General features: G+C 60.3%; 2 protein-coding genes and 1 long non-coding RNA gene across 5 annotated transcripts in view; 2 read left to right on the top strand and 1 right to left on the bottom strand.

The window, feature by feature from the left end:
* Nucleotides 1-23726, bottom strand: part of JRK (Jrk helix-turn-helix protein) — a 222333-nt gene that overhangs the window by 115799 nt on the left and 82808 nt on the right. The window lies entirely within an intron of this gene.
* LOC136792936 (uncharacterized) lies at nucleotides 974-5315 on the top strand. The gene is made up of 3 exons (XR_010837561.1): nucleotides 974-1329; nucleotides 1775-3519; nucleotides 4357-5315. It is a non-coding gene; the product is annotated as an uncharacterized lncRNA (long non-coding RNA).
* On the top strand, nucleotides 12495-16524 carry LY6E (lymphocyte antigen 6 family member E). Of its 3 annotated transcripts, none has more exons than XM_067017913.1 (4): nucleotides 12495-12630; nucleotides 14943-15053; nucleotides 15433-15552; nucleotides 15639-16524. In XM_067017913.1, exons 2-4 carry the CDS (start codon nucleotides 15002-15004, stop codon nucleotides 15845-15847), a joined length of 381 nt encoding a protein of 126 aa, XP_066874014.1. In that variant the 5' UTR covers nucleotides 12495-12630; nucleotides 14943-15001; the 3' UTR covers nucleotides 15848-16524. The 3 variants fall into 3 exon arrangements, with proteins under 3 accessions (XP_066874014.1, XP_066874015.1, XP_066874016.1); XM_067017914.1 differs by having other exon boundaries at nucleotides 12496-12630; nucleotides 14948-15053; XM_067017915.1 differs by having other exon boundaries at nucleotides 12517-12630; nucleotides 14927-15053.

Raw genomic sequence — 23726 nt, forward strand, 5'->3', positions numbered from 1 at the left:
GACTGCAGTCAGGTAATGATCACTTGAGAAACTAACGCGAGAAACTCCTGAAACAATGTGGGCTTGCTTGACTCATAAGGCAGAGCAAGTCGCTGAGCATCAAAGCCAGACAGGCCTGCCTAGCAACAAAAGCAAGCTAACTTACTTACCAAAAAAGCCATGCGATGGAAGTGCGAGTCATGCCTCAAGACAGTAAAACAATAGTGGAAAAATAAGTCATACATCCTGCCCAGTGATATCAACGAGTTAATGACCCCTAGGACATGCTCTCTGCACACACAAACACAGTGATGTAGGGAAAGATGACATTTCAAAATGAAACACCCTCATCATACTGAGACCTGAAATAATTTTTCCGTGGTGCCATGGAAGTCCCGGATGCACCCTATAGGGTCAAAAACTCCCCTGCTCGACATCTAGGAGGAGGTGACGTTGCAAGACTCGAAGAACGAGGAAGAAGGTGGTCTTCTCCCCCTCCCCTCTTTTCCTTCTATTAGAAAAATGTAACCCCCGAAGTACTCAGGGCAGTGCAACGCCCGCCTGCCTGCTTGTAAGCCTCACAAGCATCCTATTCTAATAAATCACTTCTGTCCACCACTTTGCCTCTCGCTGAATTCTTTCTGCGCGGAGACATAAAGAACTGGAGCTCCTCGGACCACCACCACCCACCACCCACCCCCACCCCCACCCCCGCCAAAACGGCACCTAGCGGTTGCAGCAGGTCTATAATTTGAAGACTAAGAATGTCCATCATAGACACTGTACCGTGGTGAGTGGTTTTCTCACTTATATTTCCATGTTCTCAATCCTATTTCTCAGAGGAGCTGGGTTCTGCCACCAAACTTGTGTCTAATTAACCACCAGATACAAAATTGCTCATCTACATAGAATTAGACAGACCAGTATGAGAAACAGGCATGTGCTTCCCAGGTCAGATGGCCGTTCCTCCACGTATGAAGGCGGCGCAAGCCAGTTACAGAGGTGTCCTTGGTAGATTACCATGACAACAGATGCGGCATCTAGCTTTTCCAGATCAGCCTTCTTTGCTGTGCGTTTCTAGGACCACTGATGTGAGGGAAGCCACTGGTCCGGACAGGTTTCTGGCACACACAGGGCAGGCAGTCCTGGCTCCCCACCCAGGAGCCCCACCCGCACCGTGCATGCCTGTGGTTCTGCAGGGGATCAGGAAGAAAGCGTCACCCCCGTGCTCCCTGTGCAGCCGGGCAGGTCGGAAGGGGCAGAATTGGCGTGACTGAGTAAAGCATAGAGAGAGAGAGGCCATAAGACCCCTCCCCAGGAAGCCTCTGGAAGCCACCTCCTCTCTGGACAGTGAGTACTTAACAGGAGGGGTGGGATGGGTCTGGGCACCTGCTGTGGGCCACCTGGCGAGCTAGAGGCACAGTCGGCTGAGGACCCAGGTCCCCAGTACAAACCTCTGCCCACCAGAGCAGAAGCGGCCCCGGGGCAGGGCCATCCAGGAGAGCAGTCCTCTCCTGGGAAGGGGCTTTGAAGCACTTCTTCCCCTACAGACACACACACACACACACACACACACACACCTACACACACACACACACACACACAGAGTACACACACACACACCAGATGCCCATACACAGACACACGCACATATACACACGCGCGCGGAGATTCACACTTATACCTACACACACACACGCACATGCACACGCACACACGCATGCACCTCTGTCCTGTCGGGCACTCACTGCTGGCACTGGTCTCCTGGGATATTCCATAACCTTTGCTTTCCCAGCACAGGAACCACGCTGCCCTCCTCGCCACCACTCCGCCTGGAGTGCAGACGGCAGCTGCAGGCCGATTCGCCATCCTGGGACCAGGCGGCGGCCACGATCGCGGAAACCACGCGCTGAAGGAGCCAGAGCAATGCACGAGGCCTCTGGGCCTCAGGCACCGTGGCCTCCAGCAGTCTCACCACACGAGGGGAGTATGAGCCCCTCTGCGGGAGGACTGAGCGCTCCCTGCAGGACGCCAGGGGCCCCCTGCGTCCCGAGGGGCGGGAGCTGGCCCCGTCCTCCTGCAAAGGCCTGAGGCACAGCCGGCTGCTTGCATTCCTACGCCATGCAATTTCTGGCGCTTTTGAATCTTCCATTGTGATGAGTGGCTACTAATTCTTGGAAGCATCTTCTTTCAGCCTGCCATCTCTTTTCTCTTCTCTTTGATTGCTGTGTCATGATAACAGGCAAACTTTTTCCACCGTTCGTATTCTTGAACGTATTGGTGGATTACTTAAAAACGTTTTCTGTTAATACATGAAGAGGTGGTCTTAGGTTTCTTCTAAAGACCTCTACGTTTTCTACTCGCAGTCTGAGCTTTGATCCGCCTGAAATGTTTCCCCCGTGACGCCCCTACCCAAGCCCCAACACGGTTCATCTTCCCTCCTCTGAGCTGCAGGCCGGGGGCCCCCCCACCGGCCTCCTACGAGAACCCCCAAAATCACTCAGCTCCCGCCAAGCCCACTCCATGCTGCTTTTAAAACATTTTTAACTTTTCATTTTTAAATCAGTTCACACGTACAAAGATGTTTCAAAAATAATGCAGCGTTTCTAGAATCACTTCCCTCATCTTCCCCAAATGTTAACTTCTTACATAACCACGGCACTGCCACCACAAACGGGAACTCATCACCGGTGCCAGACCCTCAGGCCCTTTTAGAGTCCCCCACCGTCCATCAGCTCTTCCCCTGGGTCCACAGCCCAGTCCTGCACCGCACCTCCACCCTGTGCCCTGGTCTTCTCACCCCGACACCACCCCTAGAGGGCCCGGCCACTCCCGGCCTCCCAAGGCTCATGGCTTACATTCCAGGGCTTTCACTTCGCCTCATTCTAAGACCCCCTAGTTAATCATAGCCATTCCTGTTTTTGACAGCTGACGCTCACAGGTTCGCCCACCGGTCTGGGAACTAGAAACACCCTCCAGGCACCACACACACTGAGGTCCCAGGTCCCAGCCCTTCATCCCCCACCCCCCAGAGCACCTCCTGGGAACATCCGAATCTGCGAGGCCCGTGGGCACAGACCTGCCCGGCGGTCACCTTGGGAAAGCTGGCCGACTCGAGTCTCGGCCCCACTGGCCCCGCTGCCCAACCAGGAACAAGAGCCCCCGGCCCTCTCCTCTGGCTCTTCTGTCGGGGGGGCAGGTGCCTCACTTCCCTCCGTGGCCCAGACGCTGGTCCCCGTCGGAGGGAGGCCTCCCGATACAGGGTACCAGGGGGAGCAGTGTGCGTGTGCATGTGTGCGCTGTGTGCACGTGTGTTCTAAATTAAATGTTTTAACATTTATCTGTTTATTTATTTATTTGCTATTTATTTTGGCAGCGCCGGGTCTTAGTTGCAGCACGCGGGATCTTCGTTGCGGCACACGGGCTTCTTAGTTGCGGCACGCATGCGGGATCTAGTTCCCCAACCAGTGATCGAACCTGGGCGCCCTGCATTGAGAGCGCAGAGTCTTATCCACTGGACCGCTAGGGAAGTCCCTGCAGGTGTGTCCTGTGTTTGGTGTTGGTGTCGTGTGCACAGGGCTGGTGTTGGCATGTGGGCACGCTGCGTGCTCAGTGGAGATGCAGGGCTGGGCATCCCACGAGAGCGTGGCCAGGGCAGCCCTCCAGTTTCCTTTTCCCCAGAATGCTGCCCCATTCTGGCCTGGCCCAGCCTGGGCAACAGAGGAGAGGCGAGGGGCACCAGGACGGGCAGGTGGCTCCTTTGGCCCCAAGGAAGCAACCCAGGGGGCTGGGGATCCGGGGGGGGAGCGGCCGCCCCTGCCCACCCAGGACAAGAGGGTCTGGGGCAGATCCCTCCAGCCCCCTTCCCTGGCTGGCCCTGCAGTGGGGGATTCTGAGTGAGGAAGAGGTGAAACCTGTGCCATGAGGGGAGAGCCAGTTCCCAGAAATGGTGCGGAAGTCGGCTCTCAGGGCCACACGGCCTGGCCTCTGCTGACCCGTCCACAGCCTCTCCTCCCTTAGAGAGTGACGGCCAGCTGGTGAAGACCCACTGTGAGCCAGACAGCACTCACCCAGGACCCTCCATCTACTGGGGAACGGAGGGGGACCAGGGACTCCACTGTGACTGCGCAGCCTCCCCCAGAAAGGGGCTGCCAAGCTCAGCCAGGACAGGGGCTGCAGGGGAGGGAGCTAGGCGTACAGAGGTGGTCCTGAAGGACCAGGACCCCCAGGAACCGAAGTTAGTGCCCTAACTATGCTGGTGATAACAGGCGCGATAGGAAGTAAAATTAGAAACCAATCTCCTGCAAACCCAGAAAACCTCTGCATGTGAATTGTGTTACTGAATCAGCATTAAACGGAGCGCCGTGCACTTCACAGGCAGTCCGCTGAGCTGAGAGATGGCACAGACGGACAGCTCCTCTGCTGCACAGCAGTTCTCCAGATCTACCGGGACTGGTCCTCGGGGGGCTGCAGCGCTGACACATGGTTCATCCCAAATTCACCTTCTAAAAGGATTTAACTCCACCTCAAGTTAGCTCAGTTCTCAAGAGACAGAATTCATCACGGCCAGTTTGCAAAAGTGATTGCTCCAAGAAGAGAGAGGCAGGAAATTTCCTTCCTTTCTTGCTCCAGGGAGAATAATTTTTTGCCTTCTTTTTACTGTGCACCCCTCACGTGCAGGATGAACGACGACTCTCTGCTCGGCCGGCGCCTGTGTTTGTCCTGCTGCCCACTGCGTCTCAGTAAAGGGCGGCAAAGCTCCCGTCTACTATGGCTCAAATCAAGTTCATTTCCATTTTACATTCCATTTCTTTCGCCAACTCAATGCTTTTATTACATAAATAACTGTTTCCTATAGAGAGTTCTAATAAGCCATCTGAAAAATAAACGTCATGAACTAGGGGCTTTGTCCCTAAGGTAGAAATGGACAGAATCAAAAATACCTAGTGCCTCCGCACAGCAAGAGTTTATATGTGTTGGTCATACTGTGAAATATATTTCTCATGGCGGATGTTGGTCAAAAACATGTAAAAGGGGCTTCCCTGGTGGCGCAGTGGTTAAGAATCTGCCTGCCAATGCAGGGGACACGGGTTCGAGCCCTGGTCCGGGAATATCCCACATGCCGCGGAGCAACTAAGCCCACGTGCCACAACTACTGAAGCCCGCACGCCTAGGGCCCGTGCTCCGCAACAAGAGAAGCCACCGCAATGAGAAGCCCGCGCACCGGGAAGAAGAGTAGCCCCCGCTCGCCGCAACTAGAGAAAGCCCGCGTGCAGTAACGAAGATCCAATGCAGCCAAAAATAAATTAAATAAATAAATTTATTTTTAAAAACCCAACCATGTAAGCGTGTGCTCGCTCAGGCTGAGCCTCCTGGGAGGTGGGGGGCTTGGGGCCGCCCCAGGTAGGAGGAGGGGACTGTGGCTGGGTGCCAGCCACACGCCCTGTGCTTGACCAAGGCTGGGCCTCACCCACAGCCTGAGTCCCACCCAGAGCCCGGGAGAATTCTCTGCGGGGACACAGGCTGAGGCCTGGCTCTGGGGGGCCGGGAACTGTGAACGCTCTCTTCTCTTGCCAGACCCTAAAGCCATGAGACACCCAGTAGAGTAAATGTTGTCGGGACAAAGCCTGTTTTAAACAATCTCCCTCTACCTGGTATACCCTTCCCTGGTATCCAGGGAAGTCCATTCTAGAGAGAGCCTGTGTGAGGAGCATTTCCAGGAGCCCAGGCCTTCATGGAACGCTGAGCGGGGGCCCCGCCAACACCCACCTGCTCTTCCAGGGGCCCCCAACTCCGGGCGCGGGGGGCCCCATCTCCTGGCGGGGTCCCCCCTCCATCCCTGCCTTCTCCCCTCCCTCCTTCCACAGGGCTGGCCTGCAACGTCCTGAAGCTGCTCCCATCTGACCCTGCCCCTCCTCCCTCGCCCTTCACAGGGTTCCATCCAGATCCTGCCCTTCTCTCTATCCCTGGGGGTCTGCTTCTCAGAGCACCCAAACTGACACCCCCCTCCCCGCCCCTCGCCTCCCCTCCCCAGCATGGAGGAGTCATGGACACGGCGTAGTGTGGCGGGTGTAGGGAGACACGGGCCAGGGCCCTTGACCTGGGGCAAAGGGTGTGGGAGGAGCAGAGAGGAGGTGGGTTGGCGCTTCTCGGGACGCGGGCAGCCCTGGGGGCGGGGGGCACACTCCAGTGCAGTCATCGCCCAGGGGCGGGCGCTGAGGACGACCCGCTGACCACCTCCTTCCCGGGGGGCGCCGAGGGCCGGCTTTTCTGCATTTCCTAGTAGAACTTTTACAAACAAGCTGCTCTCTTGCTGACAGCAGCAAGAGACGAGAAGAACAGAGAGCCTCCCGCGCGGTCCCTGAAATCCGCTGCGGCTCTCTGGCTCGGCGCGGCCCCGGCAGAGAACACATCCCGTCGCCCCCAGAGGAGCCGGTTAGGAGCCAGTCAGGACAGCGACAGGGCATGGACGGGCCCTCGAGCGGCGCTGCTCAGCCCAAAGCGAGCCTCCTCTGATGGGCAAAAGCCGCTGGCCAGGCTGAGGCCTGTGAGAACTGCGCTGAAGTCCGCGTCGGGAGTGACGCAGGTGAAGCAACGGTGGGTGTGAGAGGCACGTCCGGCCTCCGGCCATCTGGGCTCCCAGGGGCCACAGATGGCTGGCTGCTGCCCCTCAGGCGGCACGGGGGCCAGGCCCGGCCTCCCCGCTGCTCGGTTGGAAGAGCTCAGAGCCGGCCCACGCGGCCCGCCGGGCAGAGCTGCAGGGGGGCCCGCAGGGTCCTGGTGCCAGCGGCCCCCTGGACATCCGGAGCCCACTCCTCGGCAGGACATCGGAGTGTCCCCACGGACGGGCTCTTCCCCACTCCCAGGACACCTTGTGGAGCTTGAAGCAGAGATGCTTGTGAGAGTAAAACCCCAGGACTCAAGCTGGGGAGAACTACGGGGGCACCTGACCAGGGCCCAGGGCAGGAGGCGCCTGGAGGCCTCTGACATAAAAGCAGCGGCAGGGAAAGGACGAAGCCGGCCTGTCCCCGGGAGCGTGTGGGTGAATCCACCGTGTCCGGGAGAACGGAGAACAGAGACCAGCGAACAGCTGCGGGGGAAACCGGCCGCGGCCTCGAAGCCCGTGCAGGGTGCACTGCACGCTCCGGCCACCAGAGGGCGAACGAGGGGAGAGGGGCGCGCGAGGGGCGGAGACTGGGGACTGGACAGAGAGGGGCGGGGGGAGGAGACTGGGGACGGGGGGCGGGGACTGGGGACTGGCTGGAGAGGGGAGGGGGAGCCGGAACTGGGGACTGGGGGAGCGAGGTGGGGTGCATGACGCCAGTGGAGCCGACTGGGGAGGCGGGCGGCTCCCTGACCCGTGCGTTCTACCGCGTGCCAGCCCGGCCCCGGCGAGCACCAGGGACAGGGACACGTTCCGCCTCCCGAGGCCCCGCCCTGGGCCCGGCCGCCACCGCAGGCCGAGCCTGAGCACCGTGCGGAGGCAGACAGCAGCTGACACCCGGCGGGTGGATGTCTCTCCCTTCGCAGGATGAAACCAAAATGCCCGAGAGCGACGACTGCCCCACCTGCACCCCAGCCGCCGCTCCCTCTTGGCGCCGTCAGCCCCCATCCTCTGCAGACGCGAGGGCAGTGGCTCCAGGCTCCCTGCTCGGACACCGCCGCCTCGCCCGGTGAAGCCTGATCCAGACCCAGGACAGGACTAGGGGGGCCATCCAGCAGCAAATGTGCCCCCCATAATTCAAAGTGTGCGTCACCCAAACCTCAGTAGTCTCTGCCAGGAGAACGTTCCCCAGGAATCATGAGTTAGGAGTACAGCCCGGATACATTTTACACACATCCTGGGGGTTGGGGGACCTGCCACCTTCTGCCTCTGCCCTGCTGGGCTTCCCTCCCCTACTCCCCCACCAGGCTCTCTCTCTTTAGAGGGAGTGTCACCACCCCGTGGCACACACCAAGATGGAAGGCTTCCCCCGTCTGAGCCCTGTACCCGTGTGACATCTCCCTGGACTAAAGGGGCAGCTGGAACAAAGCCTTGAGGAATGAAGTGTGACTGAGGGTGGAAGGGCTGGATCACCAGCACAGATGCTACCCCGTCTCCGTGCTGGAAGATCTGGGCCTCTTCACTTCCTGCCTCACTTGCCAACCTTGCAGGGCTCTGGGGCACCAGCACCTGGCACCAGAGGGCACTCCAGGCCCAAGGGGGTGCCCAGACCTCCTTCAGGACAGCCAGGAGAAGGGAGGGGCGAGCAGGAGGGAGGCCTAGTGACTTCTAAAGGGGGGATAAGGATTGACGGGCCAAAAGGGGTGGTTCCCTGGTTTCCTGGACCAGCCTGGCTAGCGTGGAGCTCTGGGAGCAAGCAGGCCAGTGAGGGGCCATGCAGGAGGACACTTGGCCAAGGCTGCATCCACCTCTACCCATTGGGCAGTGCTCAGGACAGGGGCTGCCCAAGAAGCTGTGAGGCAAACTGGATCAGAAAAGCAAGCAGCCCTGGAAATCGGCAGTTTGCAAAGCTCAAAGAACTTGGCAAGCTCAGAGCTTTTCAGGCAGCCTTAGAAGAGGGAGCAAGGCAACATGGAGGGTGTACAGAGTAACCCCAGTGAGGACTGAAAAATTTTTTGACAACCTAAAAGTTGAGAGCTATGTTTTACTCGGCGGGACGTTTTAGGACTTCAAGCCTGGGAGGCAGCACCTCAAGTAACCCCGAGAGAACTGCTCTGAGGAGGGGAGCGGGGAGCCAGGTTATGTAGAAGTTTTGCAACACAGGGCAGGTAGTTTGAATGTCAAAAGATTACTGTTAATTCAAGAAAACCAGATATCCCAAGTTACGGAATTTAGCGCGGTTTCTATGTATGAGAAGATGCAAGAGTCTGGGCTCACTGAAATCATTCCTTTGATAGGCTTCTCAGCTATCTGGGGCCAGTATCCTGTGTTTTCACATCCTGAGTTTCCCCAGGACTCACCGGTAGGGAGAGGCTGCAGTCTGATGGCTGCTAGCTGGCAGGTATTCTTTCCTTCCCGAGTCCCCTCAGGGCTCACCGCCTCCTGTGGGAGGGCTGCAATCGCTGATGACTGTGACATCCTTTGTTTACTGATATAGCAGGAAATAGTCCATTTCTCACCAGAGACCAGGGAAGTGCTGGGCGGGGCGCCGGAACTTGGGGCGGGGGGTCCATGTGCCTCCATGTGCCCCCACTGCAGGGCCCTCACTCCAACCAGGCCCTCTGACAGTGGGGATGGAGCCTGGGGCCTTCCCAACCTGCCCAGGCCCTCGCCGGGTGTGCATGGGGCAAGGTCCCAGCCGATGCTGCTATGACCACACCAGAAAGCCAGACACACGGTGCAGGCAGCTTTATGTAGAATTCCTCCTGGTCCGAACCGTGGACTGTTAGAATCCAGAAATCAGGACAGATCACGGGGGGCTGGCCACCTTCTGGACATTCTGAGGAAATTACACTCTGCCTGTAAGATGTCACTCTTGGGGACAAGAAGTCCTTAGAGGGCATATCCTCGGACAGGAACTGGCCCAGATGAGAAAAGACTCAAAGTGCTGGGGATTGCCCTGGTGGCCCAGTGGCTAAGACTCTGTGCTCCCAATGCAGGGGGCCCAGGTTCAAGCCCTGGTCAGGAAACTGGATCCCACGTACCACAACTAAAGATCCCGCATGCAGCAACGTCCTATGTGCCGCAACTAAGACCTGGCGCAGCCAAATATATATATATATATATATATATATTTTTTTTAAAGACTAAAAGCACTGGATGCTGAGGGGCCATATAAACCTAATCCCAACCTCAAGGCAGGGAAACTCAGTAAAATGGAGCAGGGATGGGCTTCCCTGGTGGCGCAGTGGTTGAGAATCCGCCTGACGATGCAGGGGTCACGGGTTCGTGCCCTGGTCCGGGAAGATCCCATATGCCGCGGAGCAACTAAGCCCGTGAGCCATGGCCGCTGGGCCTGCGCGTCCGGAGCCTGTGCTCCGCAACGGGAGAGGCCACAGCAGTGAGAGGCCCGCATACCACAAAAAAAAAAAAAAAAAAAAAATGGAGCAGGGAGCAAGGTGGTTGGCCGCGGTGCCCCAGTCCTGGCCCAAGTGTCCAGCAGGTCTTCCTGTCCACCCCTGGGGCCCCAGAGTGCCTGTGCCCCTCCAGGTCATTGCCTGCCACGTCCCCTGAGACCCTATGAGGTGGGCGATTCCGTGCCCAGGGGAGATAGAGAGAAAGGTGCAGCTCTGAGCCAAGCTCACCCCGAAGTCCCACCCACTGCCCTGTGTCTGAGGTGCTTCCGAGAGGAGAGGTTCAGAGTCACCCAAAGGCAGCCGCGTCATGGTGGCCACGGAACTCTGGGCCATGACAAGACGAGTGGCTCCCGCCCCAGGCACACTGTGGACGGCCACTGTCATCACGTGGCACCCAGCCAGAGAGCTCCAGGTAACCGAATTTCCCCTGCTGGAGGTCCTACATCACGTCTGCCCTGGAAGGATGTGTATGCGAGGCCCAGGTGGCAGAGATGACACAGCTGGCGGGTTCGGACCTGCTTCCCCAGCGCAGGGAGGCTTCGTTAGAGACACCTCGTTGGACTCACTGTGTGCCCACTGCCCTGCTCACCTTGCTTCCCCTGAACTGCCCCATCACAAGCCCCACGCGCACTGCAGCGGGCTGGCCTGGGCATTTGGGCCTCCTGGGATTTGTGACACGTGGGACCGGCAGCGCAAGGTCAGATTTTAAGGTCTGTGTGGAAAGGAGGAGCCGCAGGGTCACAGGGGGCATGGGCAGCTCTGGGGGGGCGGGCAGGCCGGAAGGAAGGGAAGCAGAGACAGAGGCCGAGGTATCTGCAGAATGACTAGACCCGGAAGTGGGGAGACACACACCGGGCCATTCCAGCAGGTGTCCAGTGGGTGACAGGCAAATTCCCAGAGCCCAAGGTTGAAGGAGGGAGACTGAGTGGGCCCCCCAAGGGTAGGTGGGTCTTTTAGGAAAGCCCCCCTGGCCTCACTCTGATCCCAGGAAACGCCTCTGGCTGATGAGCCTGGCTCTGTCAAGCTCATGGATATAGACCAGGAAGTCACACCTCCCAGGGCTGCCACGTGTTCAAGGGCGTGGCCTTCCGAGTGCAGCAGGCTAATCTGGCCATCCCCCCAACACACACCCCACCCTCACCCCAATCAGACAAATCTGACTGCATTGTCCCAGGGCTGTGTAACCCCGAGGATGTCATCACTCCTCAGCTGGGACATCTCATGACACACAGAGTCCCACCTTCAGCCTCCAAGGAAAAAGCCCCCAAAGCCTCTCCAAGTTGATCTATCCCGCTCTCCTGTCATCTGGTCATCAAAGACCACAGGAGAAGCTGACCCGACCCAGAACTCTGAACACACAAACCCATTCAGCAGGCAATCCCTCGCATCCACGCATAATCACGTGGTGCCCGGCGCACCCCTACCTTGCCCGTGGGACTGGTCTCCGGCTACAGGATGATTCTTCCCACCTGCTCCATCCTGGCCACCCCCCCCCATCCTGCCTCAGTCCCTCTCCCTTGTATAGTTAAGAGGCCACTGCTCCTGGGGCCCTCCCCCACTGTCACCGCAGATGCCACCAGCAGATGACACCCAGAAAGGCTGAAAGAAAAGGTCAGGTGCAAAAACCAGCTCCAACAGGAAGTGTGTTGTGAAAGTAAGTGGTGCGAATCTGCAGGGACCCATCAGGCGCTGAGAGGACTCTGCACGAAGAAAAGGCAACCGGCAGACGGGGACACGTACAGGAAGGGCGCTCTGCCTGGCGGCCCCCGCCCACAGGCAGCCCTTGGCACCTCCAGCTCCCGCAGGCTGCGAGGCTCTTCCATCCCCGCCAGGGACAAGCAGGAGCGAGGCCTGGGGTGCTGCAGAGCCTGGCCCCTGAGCCTGGCTCACAAGCCGGGGGGGTGGGGGACGCAGGGCCGCACACAGTGGGTGCTCTGTGAACGTTTGCTGAAAGGCAATGAATGGCACCTGGAGACAGAACAAAGGAAACGCACTGGCGTCAGACTAAGGACGGCCCGCTTCACTCTAACAGGGGCCGCTAGGTTCCGCGCTGAGAGGGTCAGATCAGGCTGGCTTTGTGAGGACGCGCCCCGCACCCAGCCCCGGCTGCAGGGGAGCACCCAGGGGGCTCTTGAGTTCTCGGTGCGGCCCGGATCTCCTGTTGGGCGGCACTGCGGGCCGCAATCACTGCCCCGGAAGCCCCCTCCTCCACCCTCTCACCCTCGTCCTGTCACCTGGCCCGGGCGTGGCGTGCTGAAGGCCTCTTCGCAGCCCCCATCCCACTCTGCAGAAGGGGTTCCGAGTACAGACCCTCGGCCTCCTCGGACGCATCCCCTCCCCCGAGCTCCACCTCAAAAGTGTCCGGCCACCTGGGGGCCTCCCCCACCCCTGCCCAGCCTGGCCGGGCTGTCGCCATACGTCCCCGCCCAAGCGGACCAGGCGGACCGCCTGCGACCGGCCCTGCGCAGGGGTGAGGGGCTGGTGGGCGGGGCCCGGGCGCCAAGTCCCGCCTCCCGCACGCCCCCTGCGCTCGCGCGCCGCCTGGCCGCCCGGGAGAGCGGGCTGCCGCGGGCTCGGGCTCGGGGTTAGGCTTGACTGCGCGGCCGGGCCGGGGACCTTCGTCCGCCGGCGGTGAGTCAGGGCCCGGGCCGGGCGGGCGGGCGGGGGCGCGGGGACGGGGCCCTGCCCAGCGAGGAGGGAGAGCGGGCGAGTGGGGCGCCAGGGAGGCGGGAGAGGCCTGCGGGAGGCTGGGGGTCGGGGTTGCGAGCGGCCCCGGCCCCTGGCCGCCTCGCCTCCACTCCCGGCCCCCCCCCCAGTATTTCCAAAGGACGAGGGCGGGAGCGGGCAGAGACTGCAGCCGGGCGCCCTCCCGGGCTGGGTAGCCTAGGGCTGCGCAGGCGCCGGGGGCTCATCGCCCAACTCTAGGGCCCACGCCCTGACCCCTCACATGGGGACTGGGGAGGGGCCAGCCTTCCTGACTTGAAGGGGCTGGGGATCTTGGCGCGCTGGCAGGAAGGAGAGAGTTAACTGCCCTGGTGGGTCACCATGGGGACGGGAGCCTGCCTTGGGAAGAGGTGAAAGCACCTTGTTTGGCATAGATTACGCAAGTATATGAGGTGCCTAGGAACCCAACCCCCTGCGCTGGGCCACCAGGCCCCTTCCATCCCTGGGGTCCAGGACGTGCTCCTACGTCTTTTGTTGGCCCAGCGTCGCTGAGTGCCAGGCTCTCCCGGAGATAAGCCCTGTGAGCCTGGGGGAGGAGTGCACAGTCTGGGTCCCGAATGGCCCTGCCCGCGAACCCACGGGCTCCCCTCCGGGCTCCCTTCCGCCTGGCCCTGCTAACGTGGACACATTAGTATCCAGTGCCTGGACTCAGCCCAGCAGGGCGCACTTGGTCGGGTACCTGGCAGCAGGCAGTGGGGATGCTGGCCGTGACCGCGGAGGTGCGCCCCAGAGCTTCCTTCAGGACAGCTCAGGGCTCCTCTCGCCGGAACTTCACTTTGTGGAGGAGGAAACCGAGGCTCCTTCCTCCCTAACTGCCGGGATCCTAGAAGAGGCCCCAGCTGGGCTTGGCGCTCTTCTTGGACCTCTGCAGCCCCTGCTCCCAACCCCAAGACGTCAGCCCCTGCCGAGACCTGGAGCCCATTCTCAGGGTCTCCGCCAGCCCCTCCCAAAATCTGTTCTCTCCCTGGCCTTCTCCTTCCTCCCAGTGCCTGGGGACTAGCCCTTCCCCCGCCCGCCCACGGCTCTCCCCAGCAGAAGGTACCAGACTGCTCCTCCCACACTGCGCCTCCTGCAAAAGAGACAGAACCCCAGCTGGTCGCATTCAAAGTGCTTTCTCCATCCACTGCCAAGGACCTCTGCCCAGGGGAGGGTCCTGGTGCAGGACAGCCCCCAGGCACTCACAGCCACCTGCCAGAGCCTCTGCCTGTTCCCGCTGGGTCTCCCTGAGCCTCCCCCAGCCACGAAGGGGGGCGGGTAGCAGATACGTATGGGGTCACTGTCTGCGGCGTTCAGTAACACAGAATGGGAGAGCCCCTCGCACCTCTCGCAGCACAGAGGCTGCCCAGGTGGCTACTCAGCTAGATATGCCTCATGACCCCAGCCCAGCTCTAGGGCCCCATGTCAGGCACAGAGCTGGCCCCTGGAAAGTTCTGGATGCAGGTCAGCTAATATTACTGGTCGCCATCCCCCGCTAGGGCCCTTGGACTCGAGAAATTGCTAAGTGGCCAGATGAGAATTCCAGGCAAGCCTTCACTGGGGCTGGAGCTGGAGCTGCAGCACGAGGAAGCAAAAACAAGGAACAGCTCCCGAGAGGAGCTACTTGAGCCCTTATATGGGGTGACGACGGGGGCAGATCTGTGGGTCAGGCAGGAGGCATAGCTCGGGTGGCCTGTCCCCCCCTTGGGGGTACCGGGCAGGAGTGATGCACAGTACCCTGCTTTTGCCCCCAGCACCCCAGACACGTAGTTTGGGGCTTCTTGTGCCCGGTTGCCCCACTGTGCATGGGCGCAGTTATTTCTAGTCACTTAGAGTTTCTTTGTATCTTGTTGCTCTAGGGGACGTTTGTCCAGGTGCAAGCACTCTGATAGAGGATTCCGGGTCCCAGCCTATGTCACCCACACACCACAGACCGTGGGCAGGGGCCACTCCCTTGACCTCCCTTTCTGGGTGATTCTGAGAATCCTAACGCGTTCCCTCCCCCCCAGCATCAGGTGCCACAGACTCGGGGAAGGGTCTCGGCCAGGAGTCTGCACGGAGTGAGGGCCAGGTTGGGAGTGCAGGAGAAAGAGCCTCTGTGCTCCGGCCCTGCTGCTGGCAGCTCCCCCCATCTACGAAATGGGGACCCCAGGCTGCCCCCAGGGCCGGCGAGGCACTGCCCCTGCCCCAGGGCCCTGCGCAAGGGGCGGTGAGCCCCGCCCTCCAGCGAGCTGTCTCTTTAGCACAGGGCTGACTTCTTTGGCTTCGTGAGACCCCAGCCGGGACGCCAGTCCCCTCCAGAATGAAGGTCTTCCTGCCGGTGCTGCTGGCTGCCCTCCTGGGTGTGGAGCGAGGTGAGGTACCCTGGGGCCCCAGGCCTCTGAGCGGGCTGTGCCCTCCTCCTGGACTCCCTCTCCCCTTTCTCTCCCGAGCGGTGCCCATGTCACCTACTCGGTGCCACCTAACAGGCTCCTCTCCCACGGCGAAGCGCTCCCTCCTACCCCCGCCCCACTGGCGGCCTCAGCCCTGCCTGGACACTTGGGGCATCACCGGGGCTCCTCCAGAGCCAGGGTCTGGTGTCATTGTCTTCTGGGCCTCCAGCCTGGGCCCAGGATACCATAGTTGCTCAGTCAGTGCCCGCACAAGATGGGGTGTCCTCGTGCCTCTGGGTCTGGGCTGGGAGGGGACACAGGAAGGCTCCTGGGCATGAGACAGGCATCCCTCCTTCTGCAGCCCACTCCCTGGTGTGCTTCTCTTGCGTGAATGAGAACAGCAACTGGTACTGCCTGAAGCCCACCGTCTGCTCCGACACGGACAACTACTGTGTGAGCATCTCCGCGTCCGCCGGCGTCGGTGAGCGCAGACACAGGGCGCCCAGGCTCCCCCCCGCCCCGGCCCTGCCCTCCCCGGCCTCCTCTCACAACTCGTTTCCTGTGCAGGGAACGTGGTGGACCTCGGCTACACCCTGAACAAGGGCTGCTCCCCGATCTGCCCCATCCCGAGCGTCAACCTCGGCGTGGCGGCCGTGAGCACCCACTGCTGCCAGAGCTTCCTGTGCAACCTCAGTGCGGCCGACGGCGGGCTGCGGGCCAGCGCCACCGTGCTGGGCCTCGGCCTTCTGCTCGGCCTGCTGCTGGCTCTGCTGTGATTGGGCCCCTGACCCCCGGGACCCTGTGCCCGGCCCAGACTCCCAAAGCTCAGGAAGGAAGGAAAGCCCAGCTCCTCCCAGACCCAAGAGGATCTCGAAGCCTCCTCCCCTAGACTCCTCACCCTGCTGAGCCCGCCCTCTAGGCCCTGGGTCCCCACAGGCAGGCCTGCCCCCTGCACCCACACACCTGCCGGCCACCCTTACATCCCGGTCAGCCTTCCAGGGGGAACCTGGGAACGGAGCCTGAGGGCCCCAGAGTCAGAACCACGACCCAGGGACATGCTGGGAGGGGCACCTGATCCCAGGCCTGCCCCTGTCCGGGCCCCGCCCGCCCGCAGGTGCAGACGATGCGCTGTGCGGATGGGCGCTGGTCCGTGGGCCCTGCTGAGCACGGGTGAGTGTGTGAGCAGCTCTCGGCCTGTGTGGGGGGAGGACGGGAGCGAGCGTCAGGAGCCCAGCCCCAAGCACCAGCACAGAGCCCCTCTCCCCCGGCATCTCTGCACGCCGCGTTTCACTCGCTTCGAGGGCAGCCTTTAGGAAGACACGCCCTCCACTGCCCGCAGGTCTAGGCTGCTGACCCAGGAATCCACTCCCCGTCGGGCCCCCTCCCTCCACCACCACACTGGAGCCCCCCTGCCGCTTCGGTGCCTCAAATAAACACAGCTGTTGCCACCCTTTCCGGCTCTAGGTGTGGCCAACAGCCTGAGACTGCCCCTCCCATCAGGGTCCTGCCGAGGGGCAGGGGGCAGCAGAGATTCAGAGCCGCAGGTGTAGATGGTCTGAGGGTCCCCTGTGGTCGGGCCCCCACCCTGAGGCCCACTGGGAGGCAGTGGGGAAGAGGGTCGCCGGAGACCACAGCTAGCTGCCCTCGGCCGGGCAGGGTTGGGAAGTTTATCCTCTGGACAGGACTGGGCTGGACAGAGAAACAAGCAGAGGTCAGCCTGCTTCTGGGTGGAAGGCAGGACCCTACAGAGGGAGGGATGGGGAGGGGAGGGGACCCGCCCAGCAGGGGTTCCGGGACCTGGGTACAGACAGGGTGCCTGGGCTGGTCAGGCTGAGGAGGACACAAAGCATGGTGGGGAAGTGGGCAGGAGCTCAGTAAGTGAGTGAGTGAGATGTCCATCCCAAGGGCCTATGGGAGGAGTGGGAGGGGGGCGGAATCCCCCGGAGAAGGCCTGGACCCTGGCTGGAGGGCAGGGGTGCTGCTACCCGAGCCGGCAGCCCTCGCTGCTACACGCCTACTCCCCCGGCAAGCCCAACTGTGGTCTGTGGCTAAGCCAGGGGTTCCCAGCGTCTGCACTGGGGGAGCGTCTGAGTTCTAAGCCAAGGGGATTCTTTGATTGAGCTGGTGGCCGAGGTGCAATGAACCAAGGGCTGCAGCTGGGCGCCTTGCAGAGAGTGATACGTTTATCCTTCGGGATGCTGTCGTGTCTCCTGGATGGTGGGAGGGAACACAGCAGGGCTGGGTCCAGGCTGGCCAGCAGCTCTGATGTGCCTGGGTCCAGGGCCCAAGCATCGCTGTGCAGCAGGGCGGGGCAGTGGTCCCTGCGAGGGCTCGGGCTGTGGCCCTCATCCCGGGCCCGGGCCACAGGAGCAGGTGAGCAGCTCTGCACAGAATGGGCCCTGTGACACATGGATGCAGCCATCCTCGGCGTCACTGCCACCAAGGGGGGTGCCAGCCAGCACTTGGGGTTGAGCGCCAATGTGGTGATAGAACTCAAGGGAGGGACGGGAGGAGCGGTCCGCCCCGGGAAATCAGGACGACGAGGGGAAGGAGACCGAGGCTCAGCCAACATCTTGTGGAAGGGTCCAGAAGCACAGCACAGCAGTCGGGTTGAAATTCACAGGGTGGTAGAAATGGTAGAAATGTTGAGATTCACTTGAGTGGATCAGACCAGCGTTAAAAACCAAAGCAAGAAAAAGAATTCAAGGGGATGAAATCAGAATGTCCCCCAGGAATGCTGGTTACCCCTGAAGTTCAGAGTCCTCTAAACAGAATGTTGCAGGGACGTCCCTGGCAGTCCGGTGGTGAGGACTCGGCGCTTCCACTGCAGGGGGCACGGGTTCAGTCTCTAGTCTGCTGTGCGGTGCAGCCAAAAAAACCCAAAAACAACAAAAATGCCGCCCACCGTTCCAGTTCCACGAGGATTAAACTGTGACCCACCGCAGTCGCCCAGCAGCAGCGTGCCCTGACGCGAATTCACGACAGGGGAAAACGGGAGGAAGCGTGCGGTGTTTTGGATGTGGGCCCCTGGTTAAGATGTGGGTCTAAGGGAGAATTTCAATGACCCCCAATTCTTGCATCTTCCCATACGTAGAAAGCACTAAAATCATTAACTTGAAATGTCTGTCTTTTGCGATTCATAGTAACCTTTTACCAAGATGTATGCTTGACCCCCTGTATTTCCCAATCAAAAAATTCATATATATCTTGGCTCCCCTACCTCTCCGGAGCTACTGAGAGGCTGTCTTCCAGGCTAGAGTTCTCAGTAAAGTCCCCGCAAAAAAAAAACTGAAACTGTGTAAGCAGATAGGTTAGGGGGTCCCCAGAGAAAGAGAACCGGGAATGGCTTTCTTGACATAAAGAGGAGCCATTTTGGCCTAAGCCATTTTGTGACCTAAGCCTGGCCACAGTGCTTGCCCTTGACCAGGTCTCCGGGGGTCAGTGATCTTAAGGGAACAACAGAATACAGGAGCGGAGGGAAAGCAGTCAGACAAGAGCGCAGTGGTGAAGCAGAGTACTAGTTCCTCCTCAAGGGAGATACACGATACATCTTTGAGCTCTGTAAGGAACTAAGGCCCCCACCCGGGTGGTGGGTGGAGGAGGAGGATGTCCCTTCTGGCTTCAGTCAACCCAAGCCTGGACTCTGTCAACCTTTGCCCCAATTCTATACTGAATAACCCTCTGTGCAAACCCCTCATAAACACGCGTGTACCCTTAGCTTAAAACCCACTCACGAACACGCGTGTACCCTTAGCTTAAAACTTCCCCAGTGTCGCTGTCGGGGAGACTCTGCTTTGGCTGAGATCCCTGCTGTTCTCCTGACTTGCTGCCCGTAATACATCCTTCTCCTGTTCTTTGGCACCGTTGTGGCTTTTGGCTCCACACCTACCAAGAGGTGAGCCCGGTTTTCAGGTAACAACTGCTTTCACGTTGTGCATTTTGTTGGCTTTGTTTATTGTTGACGGTCCCCACATAGGATGCATCCGCTGTGTTGTTCACGCGAAAACAAATCACAAGCAACTTTGCTGAAAGGACTGAGGCCAGCAGGGTGGAGCAGTGGTGGTGATAGGGACAAAGTGAAGGGACAACGTAGGCGATTAAATAGTTACTCCCACTAAGGGGTCACAAGTAAAGAAAAAAGTATGGAAGACCCTGTAAGTTAACGATCACGCCAGAAAGCAGGCTTGCCTAGCAACAAAACCATACAACAGAAGCACAAGACGTGCCCCCAAACAATGGTGGAGCAAGACCAACATCCTGCCCAGTGAGGTCAGTAAGGTAATGTTTCCTAGAACATGCTCCTCTGCGCACACTAAAAACAAAAACATAGGGAGAGGTGACGTCCTACTGAAACCTGAGATGATTTACCGCGTTTTAGTATATGTTACCACCTTTTTGCCCATTTCCATAGCACCATGACAGTCCTGGTTTGACCATGTAGGGACAAGAAAACTTCCCTGCCTGACGTCGAGGAGGAGCTGATGATGGAAGTTTGACGTCTACTCAAGAATGAGGAAGACGGTGGTCTTCTTCCCCTCACTTTTTCTACATTATAAAAACGTAGCCCACCCAGCTTTCATCACGGCACTCCCTTGCCTGCCCGCTTGCATCGCTCACAAGCGCCCTGTACTAATAAACCTCTTCCTTACCTGTCACTGCCTCTCGCTGAATTCTTTCTGCACTGAAGAACCTATGCTCTCCCGAGTCCCAAAACGCGTTCCGTCGTTTCAGCGGGGCCAGGCCGGAGGAAGATGCAAAGGTGGACTTGACCGCCGCAGTTGGGAGTCTGGGTTTGACTCTGGGGACACTGGGAGCCAGGGGGCGGGGAGGCAGTGGCAGGACAGGTATGTAACAAATGCTCTGTTCCCACTAATGCTAACCTCAGCTTCCATCTCCGTGTGCTGACTATTCTGCAGGTGATACGGATCTGTTACACTCTTCCCACAACTACAGTGAGCGATGGATGTGGTTACCTCCAGGTTTCAGAAGTGAAAACCAGGCCTCAGAGGGTTGAAGCCACTTATCCTACTGGGTCTATGACCCTGGGGGTGCCCAGCATTTCCTCTGCTCCGGGTTGGAAGGCAAAGTCCCTTGAGGGCTGGGTTCGGAGGCAGCTGGACCTCCTGGGAGCGGCATGTGGTCCTCCTGGTTCGGCTGCGCCTCCCTCCCTGGGGCGGGGGTGGGGTGGGCTGGGCTGGAAGGCACAGGCTGTGCAGGAGCAGAGGGAGGCTGGGTGGGGCTGGACGGGGGAGGAGCCCAGGGCTCTGAGTTTCCATTTCCTACAGCCTGAGGGAGGGCGGGGAGGGGAAACCCCAGGAGAGGGCAGGAAGGGGAACGAAGACGGCAGAGGGGAGGGGAAAGGAAAGCTTTTCTCGGACTCTGCCCGGACTCCTCCCCCTGGCATCTGCCCGGGCTGCAGGGAGGTGCCAGGCACGGCACTGTCTGGCCCCGGGCACACTGCGGCCGGGAGTCTGGGCTCTCTAGTCTCAGTGCCCAGGGGCCGGAGTGATGCCTGCCATTTCTCTGTAGGCAAATTCAGCGCCGTCCGGTCCGGCCCCTGCCCCCTCGCCTGCCCCTCCCAGGCTTCCCGGTCGGCCGCCTGACCCAGCTGGCCTCCGGGACGAGGGGGGTCCTGCCCAGGGTCTGCCCTCTCCCACAACACTCCTGTGATGCCCATGGCCCAGGCCCGGGAGGGCCCTGCGCCCCCTCCTCCCCAGTCCTTAGCATCACCTTCATTGCTCTGCTCCTGCCCTCCTGTGACCCAGGACCCAACCTGCTGGCGGGGGCCCCTCGCAAAGGCTACCTCACGGCTCGGCCTGGGTTTCCCCTGCCGGAGCTTTCAGAGTTCCTCTGGTCCCCTGCCTGGCTCCCCTCGGTCTGGTGCCGTTGCCGGGTCGGGGTCGGCGTGGGGGGAGTTGCGGGCACCAGACCATCCCCAGGGCTGGTGACGGAGCCACAGCACAGCTGGACCTCCCCTCTCTGAGCCCCACTCACGGGTGCTTTGTGGGACCCCTTGAATGGAGGGTTAATAACCTCAGCAGAGGGTGCATTCTGGGAGGACGGCTCCCTGGAGAAATCTGAGTGACACGATGAAGCCCTGGGAAGGAAAGCATTTAAGGTGGAGTGGAAAGTGCAGGAGGAGGGGTCCTCTAGGTGCCCGAGCTGCTGGGACTTGGAGACCGAGTTAGCCGGCGAGGCGCCGCCCCCTGGCGGCCGCGAGCTGCACACGCCGACGGGGGCGCCGAGGCCGCTCGAGGGGGCGTCCGCCCTCAGCCCTCAGCCCTTCCGTTTAGCCTCCGGGGCAGAGCAGGGCGGGGCTCTCCGCGGGCCCGACGGGGCGGGCCCAGGCTGGGCGGGGCCTCCCCACCACGCCCCCCAGCCCCACCCGTTGAGGGGTCCGTCTTCCTACAGGTCACACTAAGCTTCCCAGCCTTCAGTCAGTCTGTCCATCCCGCTTTTGCCGAGGAAGACTGTCCTGGAACAGCCCGCCGGGCTTCACTGTAATAGTGAAGGAAAGCCCACCTCTTCTAATAGCTGGCCTCCTCCCGAGGGCTAGAGGGGACGCCAGGCTGAGGGTCCCCAGCCCCCGTCCCTCCCCCAGGACCACGCCCTTTGCCCCTCCCCCAACCCTCAGCTGCTCTGCTGACAGCCCCCCTGCTGACAGCTCCCCCAGCCTGAGGACCTCCCCAGGGAACTGGAGAAGCCTATGGGGACACAGGCAGCCAGAGGATCAGGCACCTGCTCCCGGCTCACCTGAGTCTGGGATTAGCCAGAAGATGTCCCTGAGCCCTGCCCCCCAGGCCCAGCTTTCACAAGATGCCCCGTCCACCCCGCACCCCCCACCCCCCCACACACACTAGGTCCCAGGGTCAGGACTTGGGACACTGATAGCACCCCAGGCCTGGGCTGGGGGTGGGCAGGAGAGGGGCTCAGAGCCTGGAAGGGGGGGTTCCAGTGGCTCTCACCCTACTGAACCCAGGGGCGTCTGGCTCCCTCCTCACATTAATGCCTGGGGTGGGGCTGGGGGCAGGGAGGCAGCTCTTGGCCGCTCGTGGGCGCCCCTGGCCGGTTCTGCCCGGAGGAGTGAGCAGAGCCTTGCCATCCTGAGGGTGTCACAGACACCCGTTCACCCACCACTCCGTCCCCGGCCCCCTCCCGGTTCCCCACAGCTTCTGCTGCACTGGGCCTGACACCCTCATAGCCTGGGGTCTGGAGCCGGTGAGGCTCAGACCCCGAAACCTCGGGCTCTCAGTGACCCCGGCCTCTCCTGCAGGTCCTTGTAATTTGCGTCCCTTCCCCCAGGATCACCAAGAGCGCCTGTCAGAGAAGGGGATGGAGGAGCTCCCAGCTCCTGGCCAGTCCCAACGGGACCACAGCGTCCTGCACCCCGAGGCTCTCCTTGCTGAGCCCCCTGCTGTGAGTCCCCTCACTTGCTGGCGCCTGAGCTCCCCTGGGAAGGCGGCCTCACTCTCCCTCCAGCGGCATCTCAGATTTGTGACTCGGTTTCCTCAGTTGTCTACTCGTCCTCAGGCCCCAGCCCTCCTCCCCCCGGGGCCTGGTGAGAGCCATGGTCCCTGTGGGAGGGACGCTGTGGTCCCCAGGAGGGTGGACAGGCCAGGGAAGGACAGGGGCGACCCGAGCCACAATGTGAGGGCAAGCCCCCAGCCCCGCCTCCGCCCCCGAGGATCCTCCTAGCCACGAAAAATTAATCAGTAGTCATTCTAAGAAAAGCGAATTTGTAGTGGCGCCAACCTGAGGCTTTGAAGCCGGGAGACAGTCTTTCAGAAAACCCTGGGGGCTCTTCCACCCGCCAAAGGTCAAAGCAAGGTGACATGTTTCTGAGACAAAGGGTTATACGCCAGATGGTGTATTATTGACAGTTTACACAATCCAGATCTACATGTACGAAGCGCGTAGTGGGTCATGGTGTTACAGCAGGCAGGTAGCTAGATGCGAGCAGAGGAAGGGGGGCACGGGCCAGATCGCAGGAAACCATACATCCTGTAAACAACGGTGGCCCTTGGACAGACAGAGAAAACCAGGAACCTCTGGACTGACAGGAAACCACACATTTTGGGGTGACAAGTGCCCTGGAGACAGACAAAGAAAGAAGAGAAGAGGCTGGAATCTCCAGAGTCCGAAAGTAACCTTTTGCTCATTATACTCTGATTACAATACAATTAGCCTCGCAGATAAGAAATACCCATCGGGCAGGAAGCCAGGACACTTATGATCAAGGCTAAATAAAGAAAAAATGCCTCCGCCTCTCGGGAAGGTGGAGCTGGGAAGGAATCGGGGACTACGACCCCAAACCCCTCCCTCCCCAATGAATACTCCTCCCCTTCACTTCTCACCCCCACGTGACCAGCTTGCCAAAGAAACGCAGCACAGCTACTCACGTGAGTCCGCCCACTCTCGCACTGAGAGCGCGCTGTCGCTGCATAAACCCTCCCTTTACTTTCTTGACCTCTGTGTCTCCTCTCTGAAATCTTGCTGTGAGTGTGAGTGAGACCTGTAACTCGTATTCACCATAGAAAGTGCAAAAGGGAAGGGACTGTACGGATACAGTTAAAGTTCGTGATCAATCGACTTTCCGTGACTCAGAAGGGAGCTCTCTTTGGTGGCCTCACGAGTCCTCTGAAGTCCCCCCAGCAG

The sequence above is a fragment of the Kogia breviceps genome, chromosome 17 (genome assembly GCF_026419965.1).
Source record: "Kogia breviceps isolate mKogBre1 chromosome 17, mKogBre1 haplotype 1, whole genome shotgun sequence".
Classification (NCBI taxonomy): domain Eukaryota; kingdom Metazoa; phylum Chordata; class Mammalia; order Artiodactyla; family Physeteridae; genus Kogia; species Kogia breviceps.